Source organism: Excalfactoria chinensis, chromosome 3, assembly GCF_039878825.1.
Source record: "Excalfactoria chinensis isolate bCotChi1 chromosome 3, bCotChi1.hap2, whole genome shotgun sequence".
In the NCBI taxonomy this organism is placed as follows: Eukaryota; Metazoa; Chordata; class Aves; order Galliformes; family Phasianidae; genus Excalfactoria; species Excalfactoria chinensis.
In genome coordinates, this window is record NC_092827.1 from 72,702,377 (window position 1) to 72,714,668 (window position 12,292).

Genomic DNA, 12,292 nt, shown 5'->3' on the forward strand with positions numbered 1-12,292 from the left:
ACACCAAATTACAGGATCAAAACTCAAAGCTACTGCTGACATAAACAAGACAGAGGTCACTGAGCCATGCCCTGTGACCTGAACATATTTCACACCAGATTTTGCTGAGCTTATTAATAAATGTGCATCATGCATTTGATAAGGTTAAGTTCTTAAGATAAGAACAATATTATTAATGTTTGGTTACAACACACTTAAACTAATTTCTGTTATTGCTGGAAGTGCAAATCAGTTTTACTGCTGTGCAGGATGGAGTTAATGAGCTAGTAAAGGAAATGTTTAATTGCTTGTTACAGCAATCATGAGAAGGAAACAGAGACACAATTGTTTAAAAAGAAGAAAAAAGAAAAGAGAGAGACCTGTGAGCCCTAATGATTTTTAATTCAGTTGTTTCCACTGCTTTTCCAAAGCAATATTTTGCTGCTTGCAGTAACAGTGACAGCCCTTTCTGTACCAAATGTAGCACTGAGAATGAGGCTTGTGCACATGCGTTCCTGACCAATTTACATCAGCATAATTTACCCAAGGTTTTCGAGTTATTTATTTATTTCCCCCATTTGTTTTAGCACAATCAGTTAATTGTCTCATGACCTGTAAGGCAAACCCTTTAAAATACTTAACAGACCATTTCTTGATTCTCTGGACAGTGTAGACAAAGTTACAGCTTTACATCCATCACACTACAGATGCATGTGCTTATGCACTTGGGATGCCATAGATTTTCTTGTGCTGTAGTTTTTTTTGTGGCTGCTAAGACAAAAATACATGCCTGCCACCATTATTTACAACTGCAACAGTGAGAAATTACAAAACCCACTCTTCATTAACCTCCAATAAGGCTGTTTTTGCAGCCAGTGATTGCCATTACATTGATGGAGTGCTAATGCAGCTCAATAGCCCCAGTTGGCCTGTCTCACCCGTGACTGCATCGCAGCTCCTGCCTCCTACCACTACCCAGCATACGTCCAGCAGAAGCTGCTCAAATGATTGATGAGAAAAACAGCTCATAAAGGCAAGCACAGTGCCCAAAGCAACAGCTGTCTAGCCCTATCCTTGCAGTAATTAGATAAATGAACCCCAAATGAAATCTTACAGGCAAGAGTAGAAGGTAGTGATAATATCCCCATTGCTTCTTTTGCCTCATTCCAGCCTCTGTTTGTAGTTATCTGTCTTTGGTACAGATTTGACACAGCTTACCTCTCCCCTCTTCCACACTCACTTCACTGCTGGTCCTGCAGACAGACCCCTGCAGACAGAGGAGACACCAGAATGTCAATTGCTGAAGCTGGGCTCTTTTTTCTTTCTTTCCCTCCCCTCCTCAAATGTACAACTTGTTCAAATTTGCAGAGCCTGCTGAACCTTTGTCCTTCTCCTCTGAGGAGGATAACAAAAAGTACATGGTAGGTCACAAATAGTGTTTACCAGGAAAAAAAACTTGTAATTAGCAAATACAATCTTCAAGAAATAGTTGATGTGTTCATAGGGATGTGCAAGATACAAAAGGAGGAAGTAAACAAATATGGTTAATGCATCAGAAATTGCAATAGAAGCAATTAAAAGCTCTGCATTTATTTTTATGGTACAGAACCAGTGTGGTGTCACATCAGTGCTCCCTTGATGCTACTGAAGGGTAGCTAGGAAGGAACAGTAATTTTGTAATGCTAATAATCACGATATGCAAAATAAAAGTGTGTATATAAAATTAGATATAGAGATACAGAAAGTAGCTGTGCATTTTTGAAGAACAGTTTATATAATTTAAATACGCACATAATCTCTCTCTATATATAAATAGAAGAAATCCATCTCAGGAATAATACTGTGGAGGTAAATGACTGCAGATTTCAAGAACAGAACAATTCTTTGCAGGTAGAACCTGATAGCTCAGGGAAGGAAATGCGGGTCCTGCTGGATTGAATAGCTGTCAAATAAGACCCTGTGAACTCATAGGAGAAAATACAGTAATTTTTCAGCATGAGCAGAATTAAGAAGTGAATTTATGTCCTAGAAAAGGCACAATAATGATGCAGAACAAGTGACCTCTTTTACTCTCTCTCCACTCTTAAGCTTGGTTAATTCTAGCTGAGTTCAGCCAGATTTACAAGAGTGTAAGCTTAGATCAAAATTAGACCCAGGTTGTTTGTTTTATCAGCAGCACATGGCTCGAGAAAGTGCTTTCATCTTTCCTTGCAGAAACAGTCAGAGGTGCGTCTAAGAGTGGGCGCTGCCAAGGCCTGATCACTGGGATTCAAGTAAGAATTTCTGGCAGACAGAGTGGTCCCATTAATCACAAGTGCTATCTCTTAAACCCTTCAATTACAAGAGATTAGTGGAGAGCTGTAGCATTAGGGTAAAACAGTAATGACACGCAGGAAGTGAAGCAGAAAACCTGCTTTCTTCTTAAGAAGTTGTTCAGTTGACGGTTTATTTAAATATAAATTGCAGGCATAAAGTATTAGAGTTCTTAAACTTCACTGTTCAGTTAGCTTCAAATTAACCATACTGTACTTCCCCAGGGCAGCACTGTGATCTTCAACCTGCCTGTTCCTTTAATTGAAGTCTTTTAAAGTCCATTAGGTTCCTGCACTATCCCCATACCTGCCTGAATTATGTTCTCCTATACTTGCACTGCCTTCCCTGTGGCAGGGATTGCAGGAGCCAGCATACCCCACTACCCTCAGTCATAAATTGCACGAAAGACTATGAAATGGCAGAGCAGGAGGCTATCTTTTCCCATTGTTTCTAATGCTGTTGCTTAGTTGATTTACTGTCATCATAATGATTATTGAGAAATGTTTGCATGAATCCTTGAGTATAGGTAAGGTACATAGTGGTATTTAGTAATGAAGTGTCTATCTAATTGCAACTGCTTGCTCTTTGAGGCCTGGGTACACGCCTCTCTTCGTACCAGCTGCATACAACTAGCTTCAGAACAAGTGATCCAGTTATCAGGATACCCACATATAGTCATTGGAGTGCTCCTCTGCCATAACAAACAGGAAAAATAGATCTGAAAACAAAAATCCCAAATGCACAGGAAATAGAAAAGTTCATGCTAACAGCATATTTTTCTTCAGAAATGTCTGTATTTGCTAGAGTTGAAGAGCCGACTGGTCAGTTTATGCTGTTAGACATCTCCTGGGGCTTCTGTAATGAGTTCCTTTTTTTTTATAGGAGTTCATTCAGTTTATCTGACGCTAGTAAGTTTTTAGGATTTCAGTTAAGTTGGCCTTTTACTCCAGGGAAAGACAAATGTGGTACCTGAGCTTCTATTGCTATAGCTTCTGGAAGTTAGGAGGACTTGCAGTATTAATTCAGTTGTATGTGACAGGTATTACTCTGATTTTGTGTGAAGAGGCTTCATCAGGACCCAAGCTGGCAATGCTGTTCTGGTATAAGGCTGGTAACTGAGGTTAAAATGAAATGCCCATGCAGTTCGTCGCTAGAAAGGACTCTTAGACTGCCTCCGTATGAAGTGTTGGTAAATTTTGCCTACTTTCCATTCTATGAAGCCTGAAGAAACTTACCCTCATTGTGTTCAGTGTTCTCTTTCACCCACAGTGATCAAGGATCTGGAGGGCATGGATTTGTAGCAGCCAAAATGCACACAAAATTATAAGGAAATAGATTTCTAAAGCAGAACAAGAATGTTATTTAAAGTAATTGGAGAATGACGGTTATTTTGGTTTTCAGCAGATGAGTGTAGTACTCTTAATAAGCGACATCTGTTTAAAAAAGTAGTATGGAGTAGAAAAATTGAGCTCATCAAAAATTGAAAACAGGAAAACAGATGAGGACTGATATTGCTGACTTTGTGGTGTCTGCAGTTCCTCACAGGGAGGGAATGGCATGGAGCTGTGTCAGGGGAGGGTCAGGTTGGGGATTAGAGACAGGTTCTGCACCAGAGGGTAGTTGGGCTCTTGAACAGGCTGCCCAGAGCGGTGTCACAGCACTGAGCTGCTGGAATTCAAGAAGTGTTTGGACAGCTCTCTTAGAAATAGTGTTTGAGTTTTGGATAATGCTGTGTGGAGCCAAGAGGTGAATGTGATGATCTACATGGTTCTTTTCCAATTCTTTTCTATGATTCTATTCTTTCCAATTCTGTTATATGATTCTGTGCTTTATTTTCTTTCTCCTCCAGAACTCACTGTTGTCCTTCTTTCTTTGCTTACCTGATTAGTGCCTCCTTTCTGAGCTGCCAGGGCAACTAGAGCTGGAATAAACATACAAACCAGGCCCAGCTCTTATGGGTTGTCTAGGGGTGTTGGTGGCCTTTGTCATCCATAGAAATTAGCTTTCCTTGGGTTGAGTTTATAAGATTTTCTGGAAGTACAATAGTAGGAGGGGCTTGATGTGACGGTCTGCTATAGGACAAAATACATGCAGGTGTGAATAGAAGGCAAGGTCTGGCAGAGGGGTGATGATTGCTTTGTAAAGTTCAGGAATTGATTTGTCTGCAGGTAGAGAATTTATGGGGAGAACTAAAGACAGATTGATAATCATTCATATTATTTGCATCTAAATTGCTTGCTATCTGGGCTAAGAATGCAGTATAATCTCATTAAATCCATGAAGAAATACTTCTGTCTCAGAAATATCTTATTATGTACTTATTTAATGATTTGTGAGCTAACGTTTTAACAAATCTTTTATTGCATATTACAATCCACTTTCTTGACAATGATTTCAAAGTCTGGCCATTAAAACAGGATTCTTTTCACAACTCTTTGATAATGACACTTAAAACTGAGCAGTTCATCTTTTTGCGTTTGGGTAAAATTTGAAAGGTATAAATTACAAATATGGCTTTTATATGCTTGTTTTATTGATCAAACTGCTCCATAGAAACCACAGCAATTCCAATGGTTTAGCAGTCTAGATTACCTTCCAGTCTTCTTAATTGGCCCACTAGAGTTCATTTACTTTTCAATTTATATTGAGAGTACGACAAGGTTATGTAATATCTCTTCATTGTTCTTGAGTAACATGGACACTAAAACACTATGAGATTCCTCATAAATTCTATATGCACAAGCTGCTTGTTGATTTAGATAGAGACAAGTTCTGGCTTTATGCAATAGGCATTTTAGACCAAATTCTTGTGTCTCACACTGACTTCCATGGGGCTACAGCAAAGCTAGTAAGATTTGGTTGAGTGTTATGAGTAAGTTCATTCACAACATCAGAATCTAGCTTATCAAATGACGTCATCTTCTTGTGTTTGCCGACAGGTCAAAGTCATGGTGCGCATTTCTTCCACGCTTGCCAGAGACACATCTGAGTCCAGCTCTTTCCTAAAAGTTGACCCCCGTAAGAAGCAAATCATGCTCTATGACCCAGTCACCTGTGGAGGTCAGAATGCTTTCCAGAAAAGGGGCAACCAGGTTCCACCCAAGATGTTTGCTTTCGATGCAGTTTTCCCACAGGATGCATCACAGGTAGGCAAAATATTATCGGAATAGTTATCTAAACAGTAGTATCCATCAGAGCCAAACTGATTTCAGCTGTGATAGATGTGTTTTCATTGGAGTTAGCTAGAGTTGAGTTTTGTCAATGTCATTAATAATGAAATAAAATTATTAGATTATATCTAAATAATTGTTGGCTTTCTTTATTCCTTACTGTAAGCAATTGGTCCTAAAATCACATGTGCAATAAGCGTGCTAATTGTTGCCTAGAATGCAAATCCTGAATATCAATAACTTACATATTTAAAATTGATTATTTGGTGTATACAGCAATCTGATCAGAACTGTGGTTCTTTAATGCTGTACTCTATTCATTATGAAGTCAAGGATTATTTGAACAGTTTACAGTAGGAGGATTGGGATTTTAGTCCACAAATCTCTAATCATGTGTATATTGACTTCTCATTTTTTATTAGACTTTGATTTGATGAACCATGTTACCCAAATGTCATGAGGACTACAGTAAAAGAATAAAGTTACATTTCAGAGTATGATCAGAAAACAATACTGCAATGCTGCTTCTGTACCCATAAAATAATCACAACTAGGGCACAGGGCCAGCAGAAGAACCAGACTATGATCAGATCAGTAGTTCCATCCCTGACCAAATTCTGTTCCAGGCAGCCAGCACCTTCCCAGACTACTGCCTGGACACAGTTCGGGGATGCGGTATACCATCACACACAGAGTGCTTCTTTGAGGCTGCCCTGTCTTGGGGCAGTAAAAAAGTTCAGATTATGAACAGGAGTAATTTGATTCTAGTTAGTCTGTGAACAGTGCCCTTCCTGACCTAACTTTTACTGTTATAAGGATCAGAAATACCTAGGAGATAATGGATGTCTAGTAAGAGAATTTATGTGATTTACTGTTTAAAAATAGAATGCTTTCCAGTAAACCCTAAACTGTTATTTCTGATTCTGTTCAACCCTGTATTGATAGCCAGTTACTGCAGAAGCACTGAAGACTTTACAGTGTGTCTGAACCTTAGCTCTAAGAATGCGCAGCGTAAATTTGTGTTTTACTTCTTAAAATACTGCTGTAGTCTTTGCGATGGAGTCTACTCCTGCTAAAGGCAACAAAGACTCATAAAAATGTAGAGAAAAACCTAGCTTATACCAGAGGCCGTTTTTTCCCCCTTACATTGCTTACCTACCTGCTAGTAAAATGAATTCAGTCCATAATTGGGAAAGTAACAGAGCCTATTAAATTTTCTCAGTATGTGCCTTTTAATTAAAAAATAAATAATAATAAAAAAAGGCCTCTTAATAGGCAGTTCTGACAAACCAATTGAGTTTCTCCATCTCCTTACAGGATGTGCTTTTTGTTTAACCCCAGAAATTATGTTAATGAAATGAAACTTCCTTGACAGAACAAAAGTCCTGTTTCATGTACTCACACACATAATATCACTACCATCAGAGCATCGATCACATAAATGAAATGAGCAGGATTAGACCTTTCGATACTTAGGCATGGTATCTGGAGCACTGATAACGTTATGGCTATTTATACTGAAAACACTCTGTTGAATTTCCTTCTTATTATTCATAGTTTTTTTTCTCTCACTTTTTGTTGTGCCTATGACAGGCTGAAGTATGTGCTGGGACTGTGGCTGAGGTGATCCAGTCAGTGGTCAATGGTGCAGATGGCTGCGTGTTCTGCTTTGGCCATGCCAAACTTGGTTGGTATTGTCTCTATCTGAACAGCAAAGTGAATATTTGTAACCCAAGACTGTTAATACTTTATGGAAAACAAACCTTCACTTATCCTTGATTTGCTGATACATTGCATGCACGACCTTACACCACATCTTTACCTTTCATTTACACATCTCTCAGTTTGGCATAAATGTTGGACAACATGCTCTTTGAAGCAGAGACTGTCTTGAGTTGTTGCTTCATTCAGTCCCCTTAGCGCTATAGTAATTTTTAGTATTCTGTTATCTTCTTAATTAATGCTCCAGCAGGGACCTATATTTTTACAAGTGTGCCTGGAATTGAGACCACTTATCCAAGCTGACCCCAGAATGCCTCTGGACCAAGAAAAAGTAACAGTAGAATGAGCAATTGGATGTTTAATGTTTTTGACTTCCCAAAGTCTAGATGGCAGGTGAGATGGAAAATAAGGCCGCTGGATGATGGTGTTTCCCAAGTGCTGTGTGTCCAGCTAGGGCTTTGGTGGAGCTTAAGTTGAGTCTCTGCAGTTGTTTTGTTGTCCTCGCCAGTACACCAACCATGAACACACCCAGATGTTGCCACAGACGTATACATAAAATATCATTTTCACTGGTCTTTTTCCACTTAGATTCAATGTATGAAACAAAACAAAGCAAAACAAACAAACAAACAAATAAACAAAAAAACACACAAAAAAACAAACCAACAAAAAAATCACACAAGTACTTACCCAAAATTATATATATTTTTATTATTTGTCTTAGAAATTTAGGACAGGTTTTGAACTTGTCTATATATACTGATATGTAGACAGTTCTCAGTCAACAAACTTTTACAGCAGAGAAGCCAGAGCTACACTTGCAGAGTTAAACAATAACGAAACAGTAGAAACTTTACACCCAGATATAACATTTCTTGTTGTGCACCCACTTCTGCACCAAATGATCACATGTGCCTGTATTTTTTTTTTTGTTTTTCTTTTTCTGTATAAAGATACATCTTTGTGATGCTTGGATCAAGGTTATATCAATCCTAGACCCAGTGTGTAAGCGATAATGTAGTGTTCTGTAGTAGGTTAGAACAGGTTGCATATTGATGTGGTTAATGCCCCATTCCTGGAGACTTAAGGTGAGAGGGGATCAGGCCCTAGGAAACCTGATCTAGCTGTGGATGACCCTGTTTGTTGCAAGGGAGTTTGACTAGATGGCCTTTAAAAGTCCCTTCCAAGTCTAAGGATTTTATGAGTCTAAAATGGCATTCAGGGTACACCGCACTCACAGAATTGCAAGCAGGGCATTTTAGAAACCATCGCATGCTCTGCTCAATTTACGTCGTCGTTCAGCCATGGTAGTAGCTGCTGTGCTGAGTGGTAGGGACCTGTGTACCCCATATAGGACACGGGGCATGTCAGAGGAACATGTGAGATAACAGTTTGTTGAAAGCAACTCAAGATTTCATCTGGCAGTTTGAAATGTTCTCCATTTTCCATAAATTGTTTGTCTGTCTGTCTATCTCCCTTTTCTGAATGTCCTTTTTGTAGTGAAGAAGTTGTTATCATGAGGCTGTGTATGATAAGATCACTTTGCAGAAGGCTATGAAAGACTTTCTCTGACTCCCCATTCCTGACAGGGAAGTCATACACCATGATTGGCAAGGATGATTCCATGCAAAACCTCGGCATAATCCCTTGTGCCATCTCCTGGCTCTTCAAGTTGATTAATGAACGCAAAGAGAAGACAGGAGCACGCTTCTCAGTCCGGATTTCTGCAGTGGAAGTGTGGGGGAAAGAAGAAAATCTCAGAGACCTGTTATCAGAAGTTGCTACAGGAAGCCTGCAGGATGGCCAGTCCCCGGGTGTCTACCTTTGTGAGGACCCTATTTGTGGCATGCAGGTGAATCCAGTCTTCAATTTACATGAACACAAGCATTACGATTTTTATTTTCATCTATCGAGATGGTCTGAATTCAAGAACTACCCAGAATGTAGAGTTTATAGAGCTGAAAGTGTTTACTTTAAAGCATGCAAGAACTTTATGACCTGCAGCTGCATGGCCATCTGCTCTCATGGCCTAAATATTTGTACCTCTGGTATAACTGATGTTGAGCAGGGGCTTGTGTTTGCAATAAAATGTGAAAGCATTTAGTGCAAACAAAAATTCACCTCATTCTTAAGAAAAAAAAAAAAGGAAAAAGAAAAAAAAAGTGTGATCTTTCTTTTGTAAAACAAGATAAAATATTTACAGTACTGCACAAATAGCTGGAGGCCATTAATATGGCTGTTTATCTCTTTATAAACATTATTTATAGTACTTGCATTAGCAATGTTGTAGGAAGCATTAATCGCTACTTATTAATTGCTGCCAAGACAAATGCCTGAGTTGGGCAAGCCAAGAATAACTCCAACTCTTCTCAGGTTTGGAGGTTTATCAGGAATGAGTAACTGGCTTTTGTATTTCCTGGGTAACCACAAGAGAGGCTCAGTAACCCTTTATGTTTAATTTTGATTTGGGAGACAAAAGAGGCCTGTGCTTTCAACTTGTTCTCTGTGATGGAGTGAATCTGATTTTTGTATGACCAGATGGACAGAGGGTAAAACAGCAGGATGGAACATGAGTACATTATTTTTGCCCTAACTATAATGGCTGCTTCCATCTAGAAACCGCAAAGCCGTTCTCTCCAAGTATGGGAAAATGAAGGGAGGAAGAAAACAGATTCTGTCTGCACCCTGTTTCCAGCTGCAGTCATGATTCACATCCCCAAAGTCATAGATTATGAGATTTTAAACAGCAAGTAATAAAGTTTGTGTTTTCTCTCTTTATGGTGAAGCCACCACAAAACTTCCCATTTTACTCAAGGACTGGAAAGTTTTTTGTCATTTTAAATAACAATCAGAATTCTCATTTTTGCTTGACTCCTGTTTTTAGCGTGTTATGAAATACTTACATTGTCACAAGGGATCTCACTCCCTGCTATGCAGTAATGGGTGCAGTACAGAGAGTATACAAAGGAAGACTCAAGGTCTTCACATTTCCCATTGGGGTGACGGATGACTAATTTTGGTCCGAATTAGCACAGAATACTAATATGTTTTATAACTGCATAACCTTTTCTTACAGCTAAATTCTTCACAAAGATGTTTAAGCACAGTAACATTAATAATAATAGATATTCCACTTATATTGGTAGTTTATTTTCGCATACATATATACAGAGGAGCCATAGGCTAAGGTAATTATTTTAGATCATGGAGAAAAGGTAGCTTCATGAGAGGTTTATATTTCTCTACAGTGTAAAATACTGCATTAAAATAGGACCAGAACCTCTCACTGTGTGTATTTGTAAGACACAGTGATGTTCTGTAGTCTTGTCCTACACCTGAATTTTCAAAATCCTCTAATAAAAGGAAGATGTTATAGCCATATAAATATGCATAATCAGCAGTGTTTATAGCAAATGAATAATCACCATATGTCATACTGTTTGTCATTGGGCCTTTCCAAGTATGCACATTCTCTTGTTGCTTACATAAGTGAGATCCGTCCACAGAATGGCCTACCTTCTGCTAGCTGTGTTAACTCCTTCTTGCCCCTCAGCCTGCAGCTGTGTTACATCATCCTGTGCAAAGTCTTGGCATTATCCTGCCTCAGGCTGATTAATGATCACAAAGGGAGACAGGGGCACTGTCTTCCTTAGAGAGAACTTTTAGCTGTATTAGTCAGTAGGTAGTAAAAAGCCCGGAGTATGGGAATTCATCACAGTATTTATGCCAGACAAAACAAGTCTATACTACGGGCTGAGGGCCAATTCTGCATACTGTTAAAACCGATGCCATCAGTTTGCACTGTTACATGTGCCTTCCACAGGCAAGCAAATCTTAGTTGATATGAAACACACATGCATTCCTTAACAACATGGTGGGTTAATTATATCTGCCCTCCTACACTGTCTATCGCTTTGAAGAGATAAGAGCAGACTGGTGGCAGTGATTGAGGTCTGGCAAGTGGGAATGCATGCACACTACTTGTCTTGCTCTGGTTAATGGATTGCTCCATCTTGTGTGCAGGTGCATGGGTGTGTGGTGTGAAGGAACATGAGAGTGGCTTCTATTCTGTGTCTCTCTTCACATGCTGTGGGGCTGAGCAGATTTGATCCTGCTGTCTCAGTTTTAGCTGCAGACTGTTCCCTTCTAGCACCTTCTGATGGGTAACACTTAGGCCTGCCTCTGCCAGTCTTCACCAGCTGTTGGGTTTGATGTCTCATCCACAACAGCTTATTTTTGTTTTAACTGTCAGGAGGACACAGTAATTGTCAGTGCAGGAAAAAGAATGTAGCAAAAATAATAAACTTTAATAAATGGCCTAAAATTCTGGGGAAAGTGAAGGAACAAATGTATGTATCTATCCAGCCCATGGGACTGTTTCTTGCCAGTGTTGGGAGGGTCTCATTCAACAGGCTGCTTCCTCTTTTCCAGTTCCTTTAGAAGGGGGGCTTTTCTACAGCATGAGTTGACTGCGATGGATGTCTGATAGCACTGACTCCTATGGGAGCCTCTGGGTAATTTCTTCCCTCTGTTAACCCTTAGCTCCAGAACCAGAGTGAGCTCCGTGCCCCTACAGCAGAGAAGGCTGCCTTCTTCCTGGATGCTGCTATCGCTTCACGGCGTGGCAGCCAGCGGGACTGCGATGAGGAGGATCACCGCAACTCCCACATGCTCTTCACACTGCACATCTACCAGTACCGCATGGAGAAGAGTGGCAAAGGCGGAAGTAAGCTGCTCCCTCACTCCCTTCTCTTTCCTCCAAACTTGCTTACAGATGGGCCTCGAGTAGGCTTTTAAGCAGTGTTCTCTAGTGGTAAGGATTAGCAGTAGTCTGCAATGGGGTTGATCCAGCAGACTGCGTGCCCACCTGGTAAAGATCCAGCAAAGTCTATGAAAGGCCACTAGGGATCATTGCCATCAGTTGTCAGTTGAGATGTTTTCCTGGAGGTATTAAAAGTTAGTTCTTAGCACTGTGTTTACATGGAAAAGTTCTTCAGGTTAGCTTTTAGCATTATCTTTACTGATAGCTCCAGGACTGAGATCATTGATTAAAATATTGTAGCCATGGGAATTCACTGCCACCATCATATTGGCCATTCCAGTCCAGC

At 39.8% G+C, this 12,292-nt stretch overlaps 1 protein-coding gene across 2 annotated transcripts in view; it reads left to right on the plus strand.

The window, feature by feature from the left end:
* Positions 1 to 12,292, plus strand: part of KIF26B (kinesin family member 26B) — a 267,259-nt gene that overhangs the window by 202,647 nt on the left and 52,320 nt on the right. For both annotated transcript variants that reach the window (XM_072331269.1, XM_072331270.1), the window contains 4 exons: positions 5,232 to 5,438; positions 7,056 to 7,149; positions 8,774 to 9,036; positions 11,727 to 11,910. In XM_072331269.1, coding sequence (XP_072187370.1) covers positions 5,232 to 5,438; positions 7,056 to 7,149; positions 8,774 to 9,036; positions 11,727 to 11,910 — 748 coding nt within the window. The remainder of the gene's footprint in view (positions 1 to 5,231; positions 5,439 to 7,055; positions 7,150 to 8,773; positions 9,037 to 11,726; positions 11,911 to 12,292) is intronic.